General features: G+C 37.6%; 4 protein-coding genes across 4 annotated transcripts; 1 reads left to right on the forward strand and 3 right to left on the reverse strand.

The window, feature by feature from the left end:
• The first annotated feature begins 2,210 nt into the window (after window positions 1-2,210).
• LOC121805033 (microtubule-associated protein TORTIFOLIA1-like) lies at window positions 2,211-7,403 on the forward strand. The gene is made up of 6 exons (XM_042204779.1): window positions 2,211-3,241; window positions 3,620-3,808; window positions 4,851-4,953; window positions 5,067-5,641; window positions 5,726-6,604; window positions 6,920-7,403. Exons 1-6 carry the CDS (start codon window positions 2,561-2,563, stop codon window positions 7,115-7,117), a joined length of 2,625 nt encoding a protein of 874 aa, XP_042060713.1. The 5' UTR covers window positions 2,211-2,560; the 3' UTR covers window positions 7,118-7,403.
• A 124-nt stretch (window positions 7,404-7,527) lies between these two features.
• On the reverse strand, window positions 7,528-10,005 carry LOC121803794 (protein FATTY ACID EXPORT 5-like; the record flags this gene model as incomplete). The annotated part of the gene is made up of 2 exons (XM_042203398.1): window positions 7,528-7,930; window positions 9,831-10,005. Coding segments are annotated over 2 exons (306 nt in total), but the record flags the coding sequence as incomplete, so codon positions are not given.
• Window positions 10,006-11,447: 1,442 nt separating this feature from the next.
• LOC121805447 (polyadenylate-binding protein RBP45-like) lies at window positions 11,448-15,697 on the reverse strand. Its single transcript, XM_042205291.1, has 7 exons — window positions 15,316-15,697; window positions 14,445-14,916; window positions 12,625-12,680; window positions 12,420-12,550; window positions 12,244-12,340; window positions 12,018-12,167; window positions 11,448-11,818 (listed from the first exon to the last, which is right to left on the reverse strand). The coding sequence occupies exons 1-7, from the start codon at window positions 15,577-15,579 to the stop codon at window positions 11,816-11,818; spliced, it is 1,173 nt and encodes a 390-aa protein (XP_042061225.1). The 5' UTR covers window positions 15,580-15,697; the 3' UTR covers window positions 11,448-11,815.
• A 1,556-nt stretch (window positions 15,698-17,253) lies between these two features.
• Window positions 17,254-22,908, reverse strand: LOC121802165 (DEAD-box ATP-dependent RNA helicase 32-like). The gene is made up of 8 exons (XM_042201753.1): window positions 22,456-22,908; window positions 21,356-21,631; window positions 20,134-20,457; window positions 19,594-19,785; window positions 19,309-19,464; window positions 18,666-19,132; window positions 18,238-18,401; window positions 17,254-17,884 (listed from the first exon to the last, which is right to left on the reverse strand). Exons 1-8 carry the CDS (start codon window positions 22,822-22,824, stop codon window positions 17,535-17,537), a joined length of 2,298 nt encoding a protein of 765 aa, XP_042057687.1. The 5' UTR covers window positions 22,825-22,908; the 3' UTR covers window positions 17,254-17,534.
• Window positions 22,909-23,230: the final 322 nt, after the last annotated feature.

The following is a 23,230-nucleotide window of genomic DNA, read 5'->3' on the forward strand; positions in this document are numbered from 1 at the left end:
GATCTGGGGTGGATCTGTGTCTTCTGCAAGATCAGCCTGATTTTGGGTAGCCTTCTCTTCGTTTTGCTTCCTTATCCACGAGTAGCAATCCCTTTTGAGATGCCCAGGTTTCTTGCAGTAATGACAGCTTCGCTTCTCCTCATTTTGCTTCTGATACTTAGGCTTTTGATTCTGATTGAATTTCTTTTTCTTGCCTTTGAAAGCCTTTACATTCAAGGCTTGACTGCCACTTCCTTCATTTGTCGTCGAAGAGTTCTTTTCCAGCTCCTTTGATCGAAGAGCACACTGAACTTCTTCATATGTGATGCCAGATTCTGCATTCCGGCCAAACAGCATTGCATCTTTAAGATGCTGGAATGTTTTGGGAAGAGCATTCAAGAGCAAGATGGCCTTGTCTTCATTCTTCATGGGGCCATCTACATTCTCCAAATCATCCAGATTCTTGCTGAAATCATCAATCTGCTCTGCGAAGGGTCGGTCTTCAAGAATCTTGTATGAAAAGAGGCGCTGCTTCATGTATAGGCGATTAGCAAGCGACTTGGTCATGTACAGCGCTTCGAGCTTCGTCCATACCCCATGCGCCGTGGTTTCCTTCGCAACCTCGCGCAACACCTTGTCCGTGAGATTGAGAATAATGGCGCTATGGGCTTTCTTGGCAATCTCAGCCTTCTTCCTCACGCTCTTCTCATCGAGATCTTCTTTTTCTTTCCCCTTCGGATCAATTGGCTCGATCGCTTCATCGAGCCCTTGCTGGATCAACAGAGCCTTCATCTTGATCTGCCACAGACCAAAGTCATTCTTCCCCGAGAATTTCTCCGCTTCGAACCTCGTCGTCGCCATCGATATCAACTCCGATTGCGTTTCCCACAGACGGCGCCACTTGTTATGAAAGTATGCAAAAGATCGATGATAACAACAACCATGCGGAAAAAAAGAAAGAACACTAGAGTTTTACGTGGTTCGATCGTAAGATCTACGTCCACGGCCAAAGGCAATATGATTCAGTATATTGAGAAATATGCAGAGATTTACAATTACTCAAGAACTCTCTCCAAGAACTCAACACCTCTAATCTAATTCTAAACCAAGAACTAATCAAGTGATAGTTTGGAGACTCTTTTCTTGAATATCGAAGTAGCTGATTAACTTTTTCAGATGCAGCCTTCGTCTGCTTTATATCAGTCCCTTCATCCTCCAACGGCTCTCTTGAGATGTTAGTTAACAAACCAGTTATAACTGTTCCAACGGCTACTTCCCGTTTCTTGGTTTGCATCAACATGCCGAAGTGCTGCATGATGCCGAGCTCAATAAAATGCCGAGCTCAATAAAATGCCGAGCTCAATAAAATGCCGAGCTCAATAAAATCTTGAACGAGCTCAACCTCTAACAAATCTGCAGCTGTTGAGAATGACATTGATTTTAGCTTGCTGCATCCAACGGTGATTGTGAGATTATACTCCAACAAATAAATATGTGATGATTAGTTAGATTCTCATGTTTATGATCAAATATACATATTGTGCATTTTAATGTTTTGTTTTATCCATAGTAAAGGAAATGAGGTGATTGGATAGCTAAATAATTATAATTCCAATAATTACTAATTTATTTTCATTTTGTTAGGAATTCTTATTCCTAGGAAGATAGTTTACGTATTTGTTCTGAAACAAACTCATAATAGTGTTATGCATTTCATTGTTTTATTCCAAAACAATCAAGTGTACGATTTTATTTATTTTACTGTACAAATAACGATTCTTATAAACTGCTGTCATATACTCCTATAGTATTTTCAATTGCAGAAAATTCTAATAATGTACATATTTGTTTATGTAATGTAGGTATATTTTCCTTTCTCAAATATTCCATATTAGGAAAATCAATATTTATTTTTAAGATATTATTTAAATATTTGATTAGCGTAATATTTCAAATTTCAAGTACTTACTTTTTCATGACAAATTTAAAATATTTAAATTCATTGATAGTATACAGTGAATTAATTCATTTGTTAGAGAAATCAATTAGATAATTAAATTAAAATAATTGGTGTTTAATACTACCCATTTTGAAAAATTAACCCTGTAATTGATGACACACTATCTTATTTATTATCAAACAAATTTGGAAAAAATAGTAAACTATGTGCATATAAAAATATGAAGCCCGCGTTTCAAATTAGTACTCTTGTGCAAACAAAAAAAACGCCGATTGTTTGGCAAAAAGATCAGTATATCCAGTTTTGAATTTGAAGGTGGAAACGAATTGTAGATAGAAATGCAATTTGTGAGATGCATAATCGGAAATAATTGATGAAATTGAAATTAATCTGTAGCACACAATACACACAGTAGTAGCAGAGCATCTGGTGTTGGTGTTGGTGTTGCACTGTTGGTGGTGGCCAATTTCCACCGAGCCACAGATCTCACATACCTCTCTCATTTTGCTTTCAATCTCAGTAAAACCCCACTTCTCTTCATACATCTCACCTTAATTCCCAAATCTCAATTCATCTTCAAATCCCTTTCCCACTCCCAACGATTTTCAAATTTCCACCAAAATGAGCTCTCAGAGATCTGCCAAACCCTCGAAACCCCCCAACCAAACCCCCTCGAAATCCTCCTCCTCCTCTCTCTCCTCGCACCTCGCAATGGTGGAGCTCAAGCAGCGCATTCTCACTTCCCTCTCCAAGCTCGCCGACCGCGACACTCACCAGATCGCCGTCGAGGACCTCGAGAAGATCATCCACTCCCTCTCCAACGACGGCGTCTCCATGCTCCTCAACTGCCTCTACGACGCCGTCAACGACCCCAAGCCGCCGTCGAAGAAGGAGGGCGTCCGCCTCCTCGCCTTGCTCTGCGCCGCCCACACCGACGCCGCCGCCACTCACCTCACCAAGATCATCGCTCACATTGTCAAGCGCCTCAAGGACTCCGATTCGCAGGTCAGGGACGCCTGCCGCGAAGCGATCGGCGCGCTGTCGGGGCTCTACTTGAAGGGCGGCAGCGGAGGGGACGGCGTCGTGTCGCTGTTCATGAAGCCGTTGTTTGAGGTGATGAGCGAGAACAACAAGGCGGCGCAGGGTGGGGCTGCGTTGTGTCTGGCTAAGATGGTTGACTGCGCATCTGATCCGCCTTTGGGTACTTTTCAGAAACTCTGCGTTAGGGTGTGTAAGTATTTGAATAGCCATAATTTCATGGCCAAGGCTTCGCTGTTGCAGGTTGTGTCGAGCTTGTCACAGGTTCGCCCCATTTTACAATGTTGGTGCTAGTAATTAGATTTGAATTGAGGATTGCTGATTTACATTAGCTGTGATGCATCAAATCTGATGCTTGGGTTGACTTTTAGATCACATTTGGTTTGTGAGATTGTAATTGGATAAATGGGGTTTCATTTCACCGTGCTATTAGTTTGTACAGATAACTTGATTTGTGCTTGGTTGAGGGAAGACTTTAGGAAGTAACCGTTACTTAAAGTATATGCTAAGGATCGTCGTGTTGTATTGCAATTTAACAAATCAGGAATGACGAGACATTTTTGTGCTAGCGTTGAACCCTTCTTGCTTTTATGGCTAGTGTGTGATGCTATAAAGATCTACATATTCTCCATACTGTTGCAGGTAGGAGCAATCACCCCTCAAAATTTGGAATCATTGCTTCAAAGTATTCAAGGATGTCTTAGCAGTTCGGATTGGGCGACTAGGAAAGCTGCGGCCGAGACATTAATTGTCTTGTCTTCGAATAAAAATGTAATAGCAGAAGGAGCTGCTTCAACATTGAATGCACTTGAGGCTTGTCGGTTTGACAAGGTACAAAATACTGCTGTGTTCAAAATCATTGACATGCCTCTGAGATCATCTGATTTATAGGGATATTCAGTGCACAAGACACTACTTGAATTCTGGCTGCGAAGTATACCATGCCTGTTCATGCAGTATCTGCATTTCTGGTGTAAATACTCGTAACATGTTTAGCTGCTTCCATTTATTGCCTGAATGATCTCTACAGTTGACTGCTGAATAAATAAAGATGGAACACTTATAATTACTCTCCAGTCTCCCATGGCAGTAGTCTTTACCCTTTGGGTGGGTGGGTAAATTAAATATTTGTAGCTTGGTCTATACATGTTTATTACTTGTTGAGATGTGATGCCTGATATAAATTTCATCTTTTTATGAACATATCCTTTTTAAAGAAAGCAGGTCCATAGTTCCTGCTCTTTTTACATATTCTATAGGATGCGTACGCAATATACTGCTATCCTGGCGCGTGCAGTAATGGACAAAAAATGTCCATTGTTCTCTCTGAGCCTGATGCATTCACCAGGGCTTAAGATTCACAATGAGTGGAATAGAAATCTCTTCATTCAACTTATTTGTTAGAGGAAATAATTCTGGCCCATTATTGGACTGAACTAGTATGTTTCATTTTCCATTTATTTGAGATTTTTCGGTGCTTTTAGATTGTTGGTTCTTTATGGTCTTGATTCTCATATCTCAATCATTTTTAAGTGTGAATTGTGCTCATATATTTTTGATGCAATTAATGGTCTTGGACTCATGAAATCCATGTCTCAGTCATTTCAAGTGCAAATCTAAGATTGATTGCCAAATACCCTGTTTTGCTGTTAGTTTCAGCTACCCAGCATCGTAAGCAGATTAATGAATATGTAAAAGTGCGAGTTCGCTATATTCTCTGTTCATAGATAGTTTCTGGTTTGCAAAAAAATGACAGTTGCTTTTTGGATGACTGAAATGGCAATTTTATGATTCAATTACTGGACTTTGTCAAATAACAAAAAGTGGATTATATGGTAATCCATTCAACTAAAATTGATGCTGAATTTCCCAGATAAAGCCTGTTAGAGAGAGTATGAACGAGGCCTTACAGCTATGGAAGAAAATTGCAGGAAAAGGAGATGGGTCTTCTGATGAAACAAAAGCTTCATCTAATGGTAGGCATTAATAGATTGGTCAGATTATAGGTTAAATTCTTTATGCGACTGTACGGTAGCAATTTCTGTTTCTTTTATTTACAAGGTTCGTGTTCCAATGATCTTCTTGTCAGATGATGAAGCATCAGAAAATGCTGATCAATTGGATAAAAAAGATTTTGGTGAAAGAGAAAATGCAAAATCGCTGAAGGACGCATCCTCTGGATCATCTCCAGCTGATCCGAATCAAAAAGGCAAGGGAAACAACATTCTGGACAAGGCTGTTGGAATATTGAAGAAGAAGGCTTTAACTGAGAAGGAACTGAACCCTGAGTTCTTCCAAAAACTAGAAACAAGAGATTCAGATGATTTGCCGGTTGAAGTGATTCTTCCTCGTAGATGCACCAACCCTTCAAATTCAAAAAATGAGGAAGAGCCAGAATCAAGCTCAGATCAAGAGGGGAGGACTAGGCATAACTACCAAGCTGGTGATGCACCCTTCAAAGGAAACTATGAAATCACTGAGGGAGGCGCTGTTGGTGATCAGCGGGACTATAATCAGATTGAATCCTCCAGTGCTTATTCAGAACTTTCCAGATCTGCAGGTCAATCTGAGGGATTTATGAACAACAAAGGAAATTGGCTGGCTATTCAAAGACAGTTATTACTGCTGGAGAGGCAACAAGGTCATCTCATGAATATGTTGCAGGTGTTCTTCTATTCCTAAAGACCTCATTCAAAGATGCACATTTATGCATTTGTCTTATTTCTTTTTCTTTCCATTTCGTTCCAGGATTTTATGGGCAGGTCACATGACAGCATGGTTACTCTAGAAAACCGAGTACGGGGGCTTGAGAGAGTTGTAGAAGACATGGCACGGGATTTATCAATATCATCATCAGGTAGGAGGGGTGGCAGTAGCATGGGTGGATATGAAGGATCTTCAAACAGGTCTCTCAGCAAGTACAACGGCTTCCCTGACTATTCTGGTGGCAAGTCAGGAAGAGGAAGCGATGGACGCTTTCACTTTGGGGAGAGGTTTAATGCATTTGATGGTGGTGCCTTGGGAATGAAATCTAGGGGGCCTTCCTGGCGATCCGATGCATCAGATGCTTGGGACTTTCATTCATATGGTAAAAATGGACATATGGGGTCAAGGAGAGCTGGTGGTCCTATGGATATTAGATCTGGAAAATCAGAAAATGAGGCTGATCAAGGTGGTAACAGAGGAGCATGGGAGAAGGGAGCTGCACCTGTTAGGTTTGGTGAAGGACCATCTGCAAGGAGTGTCTGGCAAGCTTCCAAGGATGAAGCAACCTTGGAAGCTATACGAGTTGCTGGCGAAGATAATGGAATCAGTCGGGGTGCTCGAGTTGCTATCCCTGAGATGACTGCTGAAGCATTAGGAGACGATGGAGCTGTCCAAGATCGTGACCCAGTTTGGACTTCTTGGAGCAACGCAATGGATGCACTTCATGCCGGTGACGTGGATGCTGCTTTTGCTGAAGTTTTGTCCACTGGGGATGATGTCTTGCTAGTAAAGCTCATGGATAGATCTGGACCCGTTATAGATCAACTATCAAATGAAGTAGCAAGTGAAGTTCTCAATGCTATTTCACAGTTGATCATAGAGCCAAACTTGTACGACATCTGTTTATATTGGGTTCAACAGGTAAGGCCGCCTTTTGCTTGGTATTCTTTTATCTGTACAATTATAGTACATAATTCTGTTTGACATCATGCAAGTAAATCTTCTCTGTGGTGAAAATATTTGTTGAAACGTAAATATATATTATCTGATTAATTATATGTCATTGTGCATTACTGTAACTTTGACAGGTCTTATGTATATATTCAACTTAATGTTGAAATGTCAGCTCCAGACCAATTGCTTGAGATGCTTCTGATTTAAAGCGTGGTTGTTCCATGTAGTGTAGCCCATCCCTGGGATTCTGCATCTTGACATGATTTATTGTTGTGTTGCCAGTTGGCAGATATCGTTATGGAGAACGGCCCTGATGTTCTGGGCACTCCAATGGAGGTGAAAAGGGAGATTTTGCTGAATTTACACGAAGCTTCTTCGACAATAGAGCTACCTGATGACTGGGAAAGATCAGCTCCGGACCAACTGTTGCTTCAGTTGGCAACTGCCTGGGATATCGATCTGCAACATTTCGGGAAATAACTTCTCCTCAGCAATAATTTTTGGCTTGATATTTGCTTTTGAAGGTCCAATACTGTCTATCAGAACATGCATTGGTGTGATCCTGGAATGATTTAAGTACTCGATACAAATGAGAAAGAAGTGATTGATGAAGTAGAAATTTTACATTCTCTGCATGCGCATTATGTTAGTAATTTAGATCAGCAGGTTGTGAATTGTGTATGTTACTTTGAAAAATTTGAAGATCTTGTGCTATAGTATTTGCTTTAGTGAGACATTCAATGAAGTGTGTGATTTATTCGTTCTATATCACTGATCATTTATAATGGGACATTCAATGAAGTGTATGATTTATTCATTATTCTCGTATATTGTTTGATTTGCAGGGTGATCATCTATAACATATTGTTGGAGTTGGGTTTACTCGGAATTCTGTTTCATTATGATCATTCTATATTTAGAGTAGTAAACTGGACACCTGATAAAATAAACGAACATGGAAGAAAACTCTATGTGGCTACAACACAATGGATCCATCTATAAATGAAGATGTCCATCGTTCCCAACTATCACAGAATTACCAAAAGAAATACTCCTACTTACTACTTATTCTAATAAAATTATGCTACAATGCACTTGACATGTTAGATAAGAACTAGAAGCAGCACAACATGCGGCTAATCTATGAGAATGAACTACCAAATCATACGTCGTAAATTGATTTCTGCGTATAACTTGTCTTTGGTGGAATATGATTTCTGCCAGTCGCAATCTTGTACAGGTAAAATACAGCCATGGCAATTCTGCACATATCACACACAAAATGACAGCAATCTCAATGAAACAAAAAAAGCTGACTCAACTACGCTCTTCACCCATTAAAGAATCGCAACATCCAAACATTACGAGATTTTTATCCTAGCATTTGTGTTTCACCAATACACTTCTGTATGCTTAGTACATGGTCACTGGTCACTGTGATTTTATTGCACTTGTCAACACTATCATCCTCATCCAAGATGTTTCAGAGATAGAAAAAGTATTCAACTGCTGGCACAAAAGCTTGAGTTATGACTAGAAACTAGTTTTCAACTTTTCTTCTTGAGCTAATCTATTCAGTTTAGACAACCAGTTTTTTCCCAAGCCATAGGATTACAGCATGAAGAAGGGAAACACTTTACCTGGGTTGAAAATATACCAAATCGTACCTGACTTTGTTTAAACAATGGTTGAAATTTCTAGCATAAAAAGGAAACCGGCAATCTAAATTCTTTTTTTCTTTTTCCATTGACTGCATTCTAGACGCATAAGGTAGGGTGGCAGGATTTAGAGATAAGGAAGGTATAAAGGAGAGATGAGAAGAAGGGATAGTAATGTAAATGGGGAGGATGTAGGACTTACTTCACTATACGTAGATTTTCACAAAGTCACATATTTCTTTAAATATCGTACTAGGAGTAAAAAGCATGAGTAATTCTATTCCAGAAGTCCAATTCTGAGATTGGTACAATTCTCATTTAACGAACAAAACTAACAATAGCATCAAGTGTTCATATAACACCCCTCACTATATGTACAATAACACAAACAAACCTTTTCAGTCAAGATTAGTAACCAAAAAATAGCTATTATAATTCGATAAACTCAATACATTTAATGTTTCGATTTGGTATGACAAAAAAAGCGCAATTGCAGCTAATGTGGAGTTCATTTCAACAAGAATTTCAATGTAGAATATTATTTAAAATGCCTAAAGTAGGGAAGAAAGAAACAGTGCCACTGATAGAAATCACAGCACAACGGTGAATGCCAAATTGCCAAGTGACACTATTCGCCGAGTCTGAAGATAACAAATGGTAATTAAAGCATAAATGGAAAAACCGGTGAGGATCATTTGTGAAATATGGATCATCTTTGATAGTAGTACTACATTCTAACTGAAAAAAGTAATCAAAGCAGAAAAATGGTACAAAAAGTGGCATGTCATAATATTCGTCAAAATTATGAGCAACTTATTATATGAAGGTGAAAAGTTAACAATTGAAGGAATTCAAAGTATTCGAATCAATATGATAAATCAGCATCTTACGGAGAAACCTACAGCCTTCTATACAAACAATAGAACAGAGATGATCATGAAGTAGTGTTCATGATTCCCAGACTCATCCATACAAAATATGTTTCCATCTTTCTTAGAAATCCATTCCCATTTACAAATTAACAGCTGCATATTCCTTGCATGAACATGAAAGTCTAAAACTTGTGATGCAAAATCATCTCTTGATCAACTTCAAGCATATTTTTGGTTCGAAGGGCTATCTGTTTTCCGCCAAACACCACAACCAGGCACCAGTAAACCATGTTTGGAAGCCATAGCATAATCCTACGTTCTTTCCTCTTATATAATTCTTTGATCAAAATTCAAAATACGAGTCATTCCTATTCCAATTAGATTAAAAATGACACTACTACATCAAAGGGATCTATAAGTAAATAATGAGAACAATGAACTTGATTAAACAGCAGCACAACAAATTAATCCTGATAAGTCATACAAGAGCAAGTGAGTCTTTCAATTCATAAAATCTCTAGCTTCCCATCCTCTCTCTAAAAAAAGCTAGAAAACACAGTCTTAGCCAATTCGCATAAAACAATCCCTATTATCTCACTTAAGAAAATGCAACTAACTCACCAAACAATAAACCTTTACACGTATCAAAATTAAGACATCAACAAACAAACTTATTTCTTAACCCATCAAAATTATGGTAGCATTTATAATGGGCAACAAATGAGGCATACGGCATACCCGTTTCAAGAATCAAAGCAAAGTAAGAATTTTTGCGCTTGTGAAATGTTTGCAGGCTGAGATAACCGGCGAGGACGAGCAGCAACCTAGAGGTAGCCGATCATGCCGCCGCACACCAAATAAAGCCCATATGGGATCGTGCATTTTTAGAGCTGGATCCTCAACAAGATTGGATTTTTATTCTGGGAAATCCAGGAAACGATTCCACGGTGACGAGTTGAGGGGATTATCTGTGGAGGAATGATCAAGGTGCGAGCTACCATCATTCCACTTAACTATGAATTTATGACGAGGGTGCGAGCTACCATCATTCTTTTCTACAGGGATTTGTTAATATACAACAGTAATCAATTTACATTATAAATTAATGTTCCCACATTACATTTTAGTAAGTCATCATTACAGTTTTTCAAAAAAAATTGGAGAAAATTGTTAATATCAAAATTTGCGATTAAAGTACGAGGATGATTGATATTTATGGATGAGTGGGAAAAAATAACTAGAAGATATTACATACATTGACTTTTAGCATCACACGAGACTACTAAATAACCGATATAAATCAAAAAAATAAGAGTGAGTATAAAATAAGAAAATCAAGAGATAAGAAAATAAAAATAGTTAAATTTGCCTTTGAGAATAAAAAGAATAAAATTGAGGAAAACAATATTCGAAAAAAGTTAAAAGTATCTTAAATAAATTAAAATATTACTCCAGATAGTTTTAGTGTAATTTATTTTCATAAAGTGATACAAATGACACCCTGCATTTACCGGAGACCAAATTTCTAGTTCACTCTAATTTAATGATATCTTTGGAATTATTATAAATTTTTTTTATCAAAAACTAACCCTAATTTTTCTAGAGTGGAACAGCCGTTTTTCTAAAACCACATTATTCACCTTGTTTACTATCTCCATCTTTGAAAAATATAAACATACTTTCTCCATCTTTGAAAAATATAAACTTTTAAAACGGCATAAGTAAGAAATAGATATAAATAAAAAGTTATTGAAATATTATAGTGGGGAATTAGTCTCACTAGAGAAAAAAGTTTTACTATAAAATAAAAAATATAGAATGTTTCTATTTATAAAAGATGAACCAAAATAAAATTAATTTTTATATTTAAAGAACGGGAGTAGTATTTCATACAAATGGAATACTAATTCTCTTATAAATCAATTTTATTTTCAAATTCAAGACACTATTTTGGTATAAAAAAGTTTGGTTGCCTAAACGAAAATATCGGTATAAAAATTAAAGAATCACAAATCGATCTGAACTGGCAAAAGCGTTTAGTTTTGCTGCGAAAACAACCGAGTTGAAAACCAGTATCTCAAGCCGTTTCTGCACCTTAATAAGCAACGTTAATTCATAGTATATTTATTCATGCGCATGTATGTTTAACTTATACACATTAAATATTCTTTGCTGATATAAAATATTTCCGAACATTAAATCATTAGCTCAAAGGCAGTAAAAAGCACAAGAAATCATATAGCCCCAGCTTATAAATATGACAATATTAGCACCCAAAACTAAGACAAGGTAGATTTTGATTTTATATCTGGAAATTGGTTCAATAACTGAATAATAATCACTTTAACCAATAGCATTACAAGAATTTGCCGCAGCATGTTCATTTCAGCAGTTCAGCAAAAACAGCACAGCTCAAAACTAAGGCAAGCGATTGATATGCAACCGATTCATTCCAAACATGATCAAGAACTACAATTATACATGTAGTTTACTAAGAAAACCTCCAAATCCGTGGGGGAAAAGGGTCAACAAAACCAACAGAAAAATAGCACCAAATATTATTAGATAATAGTAAGTCGAATCCAACTTAGCAATATCACATAATAAGCCACTCAGCAAGGCACAAGCTCCGACTGCTCTCCAGCATATCACTGCAACAATGAAAAACGCATTCGACCACATAGCATACATCAAGTTCAATAACAATCAAATCTATAGAGTTCCATAAACAGAACACATTTCAGAAGATGATGAAGGAAAATATGAGAGGGCAATAAGTCTGCCAAATAAAGTAGATACTGAAAGTGGGAAAATCTGGTACTAGCTTCACAACACGCAAGGAATCAGTACCTGTTGCGGCTGTTGATAGTTTGCATATCCAGGATAGCCTCCATAATACATGTTTGGGTCTTGTGGTGGAGCAAATCCACCTTGCACCTCATGCCCCTGCGTGTACCCATAGTAAGCACCCCCTCCCCACTGGTTTTGATCTTGCTGAGTCTGAAAAATTAACAGCGAAATCAGAAACCAAATTCAAGTAAAGATGCAGTTATGTCAGCATTTTTAGACGCTCAACCTGCTTGTTCGAAGGACTGCGTCCCCAAGAAAGACGGATGTTCTCCCCTCCTAGCAGAGTCCCATTTAAGTTTGCTAAAGCTTGCTCAGCACAGGACCTAGGACAAATATTTATAAGAAGCAGATTAGTAGTTAGTTGGGCCATCAAAGTTATAAATGCAGTAAGTATCATGATACCTATCGGAAAACTGAACAAATCCACAACGCTTTCCAACTGGTATTTTCACATGTACCACATCACCATACTGTGAGAATACTTGTCTCAAATGGTCGTCAGTCACGTTGGAATCTAGACCGCCAACAAATATCTACATTTTTTAGGTTACAAGTAAGTTGCATACCATTACAAAAACATAGCATAAACAGGGGGAATGTAACGTACTGTTGTATTATTGGGGTCACTTTCGCCCTGAGTTCCTTGAGGATTTTGATATGAAGCTGCAACCATGAATAATTGAATTAATTGATGCCATAAAATGATAGTAGTATGCACAAAATAGACAGAGAAGATGTCAGATTGTTGGAAGGATATTTTTTTTGAATTGATTCTTCTGTTTCTCACATATTAGTACTATTTGCTAAGCACATTCTCATACCAGAATAATAATGCATACATCCTTTCTGCTTAAGCATCTTAAGCATACCTAAGGTTCAACTTTTTCTACTTAGCAAAATCCCAACCCATATTATGAGAAAAATATACTACACATTTCAAAATTCTACTTAGCTCCTGCAGTCCTATTAGAATGCCAACAGAAGAACACAATTACCCAACAAGCAAGCAGAAACAATTAGTAAACATTAACAAGATGAATCAATCGGGTTCCAGTTGCTGTCATTACCAACTTTCTACAAGGTAAAATCTCTACCTTAAAAGGCATGCATATAAAGCATCTCAACGATATACTTTTTGTTTGTTTTTAAAATGTTAAAACATTTGGCTATCGAGTCCAAGGTTAGCACCATACTGTACACAAATTTCATAACTCCTCCATAGTCCAGACAACCTACAACTTTACTATCAACAATACAAAAACCATCTCAGAATTTGTATTCTTCCAACAATCAGGACTATCAGGCTGCCAGATTCACAAAAATCAAAGGTACAAATATACTATCAAATGAGTTAATACCAACTTACAAGTCAAGAAGCAAATGTTAAGGAAAGTCGGGCATCACATAAAATTTCCATAATCTCAAAACTCGAAAGACTCCTTAAGCTAGACATCAACACATATCCAGATAAAGAACAATTAACAAGTAAAACTTCAACAATCAAAACAAATGCACACAGAAGAACACAGAGCTCTGTGACTGCACAATTACAGCTGAAGCCAGTTCAGAAAAGATAAATTGGGAGTGTCTGAATACTTGCTTCAAATACCACTATATCATAATCTCAAGTCATCTCACAGTAATGCAGGGGTTGAACAAACAACTTCTAATGGTATGCTGATGGAAGATGACCTTATTATTGGACTTACTAGCACTACATCTAATCATGGTTAGCTACCAAGAGTAGATAGCCAATAAATATGGTTTATATCGATGCGTTTTCTTTCTCGTTAAACTACAAAAGGAGCTTCAGCTGAGTTAAGAAACTAGCTCCAAAAAACGGACACTAAAAAAATTAAAGAAAGGAAGACGTCTACATTGTTGACAGAGAAAGAGGTATTGTATCAGAAGGTAAGTTCTGTGCAAGAAATGGTACCCAATTGACTGGTAACTTAAAAGGGAAAACTTGTGAAAGTAAAGAAATCTGTAGCAAACGAAATGCCACAAAGGAATGAAGGAAGCTTATGACATAAACAAATTCAACTGACCTAAACAGATGCCACGGATTATAGGGAATCATTTCAGCTGAAACCAGTCTCAGGCCCCCTTAATGAGAGCCTCTCTCTTCCCTGCTTCGAGACAACATGAGTTTTAAATAAGTCTATCTGTGCTTTATATAATTATATTATTCCAAGGCTATTAAAGTACTAGAAGGAAATGCTCGCGTATCTTCGATTTCATAACTACAACACCTTTCAAATCTAAAACTACATCATATAACTTCACAAGAACAAACTGATGAATTCGAATATCTAGAGTCACACAAACAACCTGTAGAATTGTATGATTATATAGGATATGTAGCAAACATTGTTAAACCCATTTGACAAAAAAATATCAACGATGTAAAAAAAATTATCTGCTCACCGTTCTGAGTTGGTGCATTCATAGGTTTTTTGTTAGCTGCAGGCCCAATCCGCATGGGCCTAGTTGAACAGAGAACACCGTTCATTTCACTCATAGCATGCTGTTGCTCTCTCTCATCCCCAAACTTAACAAATCCATAGCCCTTCGAGCGTCCAGTGACCCTATCTATAACAACTTTTGCACCCTTAACAGATTGGTAGACAACCTTAAACGTTTCCTGCAGGACATAATCTGTAACATCCCCAGCCAAATCTCCCACAAAAATTGTGTACTCAGGAGAGTCATCTGCACGCTTATCTCCCGCACCAAGACTAGCCCAGTTCAGTCGGAAGCTCTGTTCAGCATTAGGCATCAGTGCACCATTATATTGTTGCAATATACTTTCAGCAGAACCATGACTCCTGAACTCCAGGAAGCCATACCCCTCAGATTGGCCAGTTTGCTTGTTGCGAATCACCTTAGCAGATACTAGCTGAAAAAGCAGAAAATTATAAGATTACAAGGAGTTAAAAAAACAGACATGACTGACAAACATGATTCGCAAGAAAATTATGTGCAACCACACACACATACATAAAAGGGGGGAAAACAGAAAAAATAATTCACTCCAAATGCATTTGCTAATCCATTACACTTACACAACCTTGGCGAATCATTGCAGTCTATTTTTCTCAGCATAAAAACTGAACTACTCCAAAATCCAGACAACAATATTTAATTGGGGAGGGAAACCCTAAATCAAGAACCAACAACGCATATCAATAGAATCTCAAAAGAAGTTCAAGTTATAGCTTCCATAGAAAAAGTATCTAACAAAAAAAAAACCGTGCAACCACATATACATAGAACCACAAAAGAAGTTGAAGAATACCTCGCCAGAGTTGTAGAAGCAGGATGTGAGATAGTTCTCGTCCATCCAGAACTGAAGGTCTCCAATCCATAGAGATCGAACCTCGTCGGCGGCGCCACCAGCAGCTGCGTTGGTTTGCGGCGCACCGTAGTGCTGTTGTTGCTGCTGCTGCTGAGGCCAGACGTGAGGAGGCTGCGGTGGCATGGTCATCCACTGCTGCTGATGGGGCTGTTGCTGATCCATCCCCATAGGTTGTGGCGCCATTCCTCCTGGCTGCTGCATCATTCTCGGCTGGAGCTAAACCCTAATTCAAACCACGGCAAAATTGGGGGGTTTGAAAGGAGGTCTGTGTGTACAAAACGGACAAATAAATACGATAGGGTTTCGTGTTTCAATCGGTGGCTCAATGCCACATTAACTGAAGTCGCTTGGATAACGCGACTTCAAAATATATTTTATTTTTCTTTTTTTCGTCCATTTATACTTTGCTTTTGTCTACTCATTTCTCACGTATATGAAACTGTCAAGATAATTACTAGTAGTAATATTTATTTAAGTAATTTTATAAATTTTCTCAAGTTCCACATTTTCTGGCTTGCTTATTTGAAATTGGAAATTCAAAAATTTAAGATTGAAACTCAATATTTAAGAATGTAATTAATCCTAAATCGAATGAGTTGGCATTGGTGAATATAATGGGAAAAGACTTCACAACCAACTGCCGTTGAAGAGTGTCTAATAATTCCTCTAAAATATTCTTACTCATATTTATAAAATATCATTATGCATCCAAAATTAAAAACCCTTTAACTCGTTATATTGGTCGCTCTTCCAATTCTATAATCGTGTCATATATGTTGGACATATCATCTAACCCTAAATAAATCATTAATCCCTTCATCTATGTTTATAACTTCTGCGATCAAATTATACCATATCTCAATTTTCTAACTATCATAAACTTCAAACTATGATAGAACAAGGCCTCCAAGCTAGCCTTATTTGTACCCAAAGCAATTCACAATCCAATATTATCCACTACTAACATACTTAAACCTCTCTTTTCTCTATCAATCTTATTTTAATATGTCGTCTACGAGACTATTTTCGTGGACAAACGGAGTAACAAATAGCTAATGAATTATGCTCAATGACATACATATATTAATTAAGAAATAATAATTTACAAGACCTCTTCTTTCCATAATTATTGGTGTTTTATTATCCCAAGATTTATGATATTATAGGCTTTGACACTGCAACCGTTCACACTAGTCTCTTTCCAATCCATCCAGGTTGTGAATATTATTTCATTTAATTATCCTCACACTTCTTACATTATTCACTATTTTTGTTGTAAAATTGACCTATGGTAAAGAAATACTAGTACTATAATACCAAATTCATTCATTGATTACAACTAAAATTAAAACACCAGTACATTAAAAATCCTAAAAAATCCACACTCAAAACTGGTTGCACATAAACGGGCTAAATGGACTCTAAATAGCAAATCCATTCATTGATTAATAATTTTGTGCCAAACACCCCAAATACTCCTCCTTCACACCACCCTCCGGAACCACCCCAACAAGAGGTGTCACGGAGCATCCGCGCCTTGCTGGCGACACTCGGAATGCCCCTCCCTCCACCCCCCGTTCGTGCACCCACCGTCGCCTCCCTCCTCCATCACTGCTCGCTCCCCTCCATCTGGGTTGTGAATGCTCTTATGTTGGACAATAAAACAAAATTACCAAAAAAAACTATCCACATACATAGATCCACTTTTTCATCACACTTTCTAATCATATTTAGAGCATCCATGCGCCATCACATTCCCAAGAATTCCAGCATCTCCTCAAATGGTCCCTTGTGAAGTAGTCAGAGAGGGGCATAGTTTAAAAACCATTTATGTAATTTGCTCTACAACTAACGATAAAAGTTTCAGAAGATCCCATCTTAACCAGAAAAAAAAAATATCCAACAGAAAATATTCAATAGTTAACATTTAACAATGCGGTCTCCTGCCTATAAATTGTTGGTATATATTCTCTAGTGTACAACTATAAATCTATACGTAAATTAATGATGTAACCTTAATAATAATGAAGCACCCTTCTACAAAAATAAACCTGCAGAACACTTTTTGTTGCCTTGAGCATTACTCCTTAGACAAGAACATATAAAACCCTCTCCCAGTATACAACAATCGCTTTAAAATCAAAAGGCCCTCATTTCTATTATTGCATTGAGCTGAGCAGCTTAAGAGCCAGTTCTTCTTGCTCCGCCAGTGTAATTGGAGCTGTGTTGTTCTCGCCTTTGCCCCTCTCATCATCTTCATTATCACTATCACTGTTGAAATATTTCTTGCCTTTTTTATTTGGTCGGCTCATAGTTGCTTCTCTGCCCGAACCAGATAGATCATCCTCACTAACTTCATCATCATCGTCATCGTCATCCTCTTCTCTACCCCTTTTCAATTTCATCTTTTGCTTAATACGCTTTTCCTTCCGACGCTTGTGCTCTAGGGCTTTATCTTCCTTATCTACCACTTTCATCATTTCTCTCAACTCTGCATATCGTTGACTTACTGCAAGTTGGGGTGGACAGGGACCATTAGAGAAATGGAATAAATTTCTGAGTCAATACATTAATCAATTATTTTCATTTACTTTTCAGAGTGCATTCAAACTTTGCTCAAATCACTGCACAAACTGAGAAAAAAAAATTCGGAACCTTGGAGGAGCATGAGGGCAAGGTATCATTCTGAGCCCAAAACTAAATATAACAACCAAATCTTAAATACATAGGAACCCCCACATATAGCACCCCAACATATTTTGCAGAATTATGAAACTGGAAAGCCAAATACGAATATAACCTTTTGCTTTTCAAAATAGCATATTGCAAGGTAACAAAAACACATGGTAGCATTAGATCTACCTTTGTCCTTGTCCAGCTTGACAGAATCTGATCCAGCATTGGAGTCAGCTAATGTTGCAAGAGGCGGCAAGGTGTTTCCTTCATCATCAAATACAACTCTAGTACCCACAGGCCTATGCATATTGATCTTCAACTTCTTTTTCTTCAAGACCCTTGTAGCATTCCTACAGTAAACACAAGAAATGATGATAACAACATAAGGTTATAACAGGTAATACCAGAAAAACTATAAAGAAACATGCAGTCCATATTTGATTTAAACCTTAAGTGTAATATTTATCAAGTGAAATAGTGTAATAAGAAAAGGCAGGCAAGTATACATTGACTTTCTCCACCCACGACCAGAAAATCACCTCTTACTTTCTTTAAACCGAAGTAAAAGTAATGAAATTCAAACATTTGAACATGTAATCATGATCATAACTTACAGATCATCTCTAATATCAGTTTCATTTTCTCCTCCAAAAAGCTGTGCTTTCTTTTCCAACAGAATACTATCTTTCAATTCAAGTTGTGCTTTCTTTTCCAAGAGAAAACTTTCTTCCAACTCAATCTCTGCTTTCTCAGGCTTTACTGCATTCACAGTTCCTCTTAAGAGTTCAGAAGGATTCACATCAGACTGGCTTTCAGGCACCAGGGCAAGATCTTCAGAAACTTTTTTGCCCTTAACTTTTTGTTTCAGAAACCGAACTCTGGGAGTCAGGGGAAGACCTATTGATGCAGAATATTCATCAATTGGAAGTTTAGTGACATCAAAAATGTCCTTATCGCGCTGTTTGTGGATGGACTTCAAATAAGTAATGAAGGCTCTCTGGGCCAGACTCTGTAGATTAGGATACTTGACTAACAAAGCTGCCAATGAACCAGAAACAGATTCCAATCTTTTTGTATTTGCCTGCAAGGAATGATGCAAACAATTTACTCATTTATATGAGTTACTATGAAAAATGGGAACACAAATTGGTTTACTTAACCCAACTTATATGTGAAAAAAACAAAAGCTTCACCAATAAATGGACCCGTGGATTATTCATGCAATTATAACTGGAAACACTGGAAAACAAGGCATACCTTAATGACTCGAATAGGAATCTTTTTTTCTTGCAATTTGTCAAGCATCTTTGTCTCTGAGCGTGCAAGGAATAACACAGATCTCCCACCTGAAAGGTAACGAGCAGTTCTCCCGACCCTGTGTATGTAAGAAGCAACATCTTCTGGGCAATCTACCTGGAAGTGCACATTTACTCAAATCTATGGTTCAGAACTCTAACAGGGCACTCTATTACTGAAAATTAAAAACTTGAATTGTTATAGAGACACTGGAATTTAATTTTGGGGGACGTGGCGGGGTCCAACCTGAACAACCCAGTCAACAGCCTTGTTGAAATCAAGCCCTCTAGATGCAACATCAGTGCAAAACAAAACTGAGTGCTGCTCACAGAATGATGCATATATTCCCATACGTCCGTCCTGCTTCATCCTTCCATGAAGACATTTCAACGGAATTCCTGGTCGGAGTTTCTTGAAAGCTTCATGCACAAATTTTACCTGTTGAGACAGGTAGGAAAACTTTGCAGGATCACATTTTGGCAGAACAAAAAGGTAAATAGAAAACAAAAGAATGAAGGCCCAGAGGACAGCTAGATAACTTATTATAAATGCAGATAGTTTAGTAACTATAATCAACTAAGATATGGAGTACATATGTAAATGGCAGAGTATATTTATCAACTATGCATCCATAAATCCAGGGTGACATGAATGCACCTCCCCAGTAAAATGAAGTAAATGACCTCTTATAAACAATAAAATGATCATAAATCTTGGTATTGAAAATTTAGTGACACACTTAAATTTACCAACTCTCTAATTATTGAGAACTAATTGAAAAATTACCTGCTTGCAGCTAGAAAGAAATACCAGAATTCTTGAATTAAGGTGTGTCCTTATAAAACTCCAAAGCATGTCAAGCTTTTGTTCAAGGGGAACAATCATAGCAGTCTGGTCCAAACGATTAGGAGTAGCAGTAGTAGACTCCTCATGCACGCTAAGATATTCTGGGTCTTTCAGACTGAGTCTTGCAAGATCTTGAACAGACTTTGTTTGAGTTGCTGAGAAAAGGAAGGTTTGTCTTTGTTTTGGTAGTTGAGATATTATAGCATTTAATTCTTTCTTGAATCCCACATCAAGAATACGATCTGCCTCATCAAGAACTAAAACCTGTTTACTGACCAGGAAACTAGGTCAGAAACTGCTGACATCTGTTCCACACTTGCTTTAAAGGGAAAATAAATGGACCCAGCAATCAGATACACAAAACTTATCCTAGCAGGCAGCTAACATAACCACGATAAAGGCTCACTTACACAATCATAATAACGAGAGTATCTGTTAGTCATCACATCATTCTCTCCATGAACCAGCTAAATACAAGTGATACTCTAGTGTATGTTTAGAATCGAAGTCATAACGGAAATACTCCCTCCGTGTTCAAAAAATAGAAACATTTGAAACGGCACGGGTTTTAATGCACAATTGGTAAAGTAAGTGAGAAGAATTGGTAAAGTAAGAGAGAGGAAAAGAAAAATGAGTAAAGTAAGAGAGAGAAAGAGAAAAAGTAGTGAAAGTAGAGTTAGTGGATTGTGGGGTCCATGTCCTAAAATAGAAAGATTCTAAAGTTTCTATTTTTAAGGAAAGGCCCAAAATGAAAATAATTGCTATTTTTAAAAAACGGAGGGAGTATAAGAATATGAAGCATCTGTATTGCACAAGATTCAATGCGAATGAGGAAAAAATTGCAGCAAAAAATGTTACTCCCCTAATAAGACCATCCAGCAGGGTGAAAATAAATGAAAATTGCACACCACAAGTAGGCCATTATGACAAAAACTTGATGAAACAAAACTTAGATGCATAAGCAAGACACCTAGAGTTGAGAAAGGCAAACAATTTTAAATGTTCATCTCCATAGAAAAACAGTTATCGAGGCAAGCCCAAAGCTGAAGACATTTCATCGCAATAATATTGAAAAAGAGTTCACCCTGTCAGTATAACACAATATAAAACCACAATGGATGAAAAAAGCAAATAAAACAAGCAAATTTGTCAAAAGAAAGACCTGGAGTTGTGAACATTCAAAATTTGGAGTTTCGTCCATGTGTTGGAGAAGTCTGCCAGGAGTACAGACCAAAATGTTCAACCCGTTAACACGCTCTTTTTCTTCGACAACATCTTTACGACCACCAATCAAAAGGCCAGCACTAAATCCATGGTGCACTCCTACATTTTTCAGAACTTCAAAAAGCTGTCCAGCTAATTCTCTTGTAGGAGACATGATGATGCATCCTACCCCATCCTCTGGTCCCCATCTAGCTCGATACAACTTCTCTAAAACCTGATGAACAAAACCACAACACATTTTAGCGATCATATTAACGTATATGCTTCATAATTTCAAAATTCAATATTATCATATTAACACAAAAGAAAATAGCAGATCAATGCATATTCTAAATGATGTCACCAGAAAAACAAGGAAGCTCTGCACATTTTGTAGCTAATATATCCTGAAATGATGGTAGACTGGTAGTTTCCTTAAGAAGGGAGTCTCACAGGTGTACATAAATGAGGCATGTGTAATTAGTTAGGAATGTTGAATTTCCTAGCACACAATGCCTATTGTTGGCCGTGATTAATCCCGAGTGCTCTTCAAATACACCGTTTTCCTTCTTTGCTCCTCGATTAAAGATCGATCTCATCAATTCAAGATTTTAAGTACAATTAGGCATTAATCAACAAGCTGAATGTGTTTATACTTGGAGAAGGCCCCTTACCACACCAGAAAAATAATACTAGTATATGTTTTAATAACATTATTTGTGTGACCTACAACTATTTTAATCAATACGCCCATCTTAACCTCATTCTTTTTATATGATCTGATAATCACCACCGAAATCATTAGCAATATTCTTAATAGTAGAACACGAAACACAAGTCTACACAGTAGCTCTATAACAACATCACAAATTTCATCCAGCTTTCAAGAAAAGGTAATCGAATGAGTAGCAAAAGTCTGAGATGCAGATATTTGAGTGAAGTAACGTTGAGGTTTCACTGGTATTAACAGTATAAGGAACGAACCCCTGGATATAAATATATGGGGCCGCAAATTCTTAACAAATAGAACAAATGTAAAGATATGGATGAATAACTCACCGGGATAACGAACGCTAAAGTCTTCCCGGAGCCGGTTTTAGCAGCTCCCAAGATATCTCTGCCGCATAAGGAATGAGGCAGAGAAGCCCTCTGAATGTCGGTCATTTTCGTGTAATCAGAGGCGGCCAAACCATCCTTGGTCCTCTTGGATAGCGGCAGTTGGAAAAACTTGTCGGCGCCGGCATAGGGAGAAAAGGAGGCGTCAGGAAGCCTGCCGATAGGCGATTTCTTCAACGGCGGAGAAAGGGAAAGAGGATTAGAGCCGGCGTCGGGTTTGCAGGAATCAATCCATGATTCGAGTAGCTCGATTTCTTGGACCTCGGTGAGGCGTTTCTGGAGCTTGAATTTCCTGGATTTGGGTGCTCTCATTGTTCAGGCGATCAATTGGGAGTAGGGTTTTAGGGGTTTATGCCATTGTATTAGGTTTAATTGCTCTCTCGTATTCACGGTTCACGACTGATATTTTATATTCCTTTTCTTATAGTATGACATTTTTTTGTTTATTTTAGGGCATGTTTGGTTTAACTGTGAGAACAATGTATTGATATTTATTACCTATATATGGTTTGAGCAAATTCTTAATTGTATGGCCTGGAATTTGCCCTTCACTCTAGACTCTAATGTACTACCTACTTACAAGAAAAAAGTGTGGTTTGCTCTTCTTATTAAAAAGGATACAAGGTTGCATGATTCACTTCACACCCCTTGTTAACAATTGAGACCATAGAGAACTATACATGGTTTATGTGTTAATTTCTGTCATGTTCTAAAATGT

This window comes from Salvia splendens, chromosome 5 (genome assembly GCF_004379255.2).
Source record: "Salvia splendens isolate huo1 chromosome 5, SspV2, whole genome shotgun sequence".
NCBI classification, from domain to species: Eukaryota; Viridiplantae; Streptophyta; class Magnoliopsida; order Lamiales; family Lamiaceae; genus Salvia; species Salvia splendens.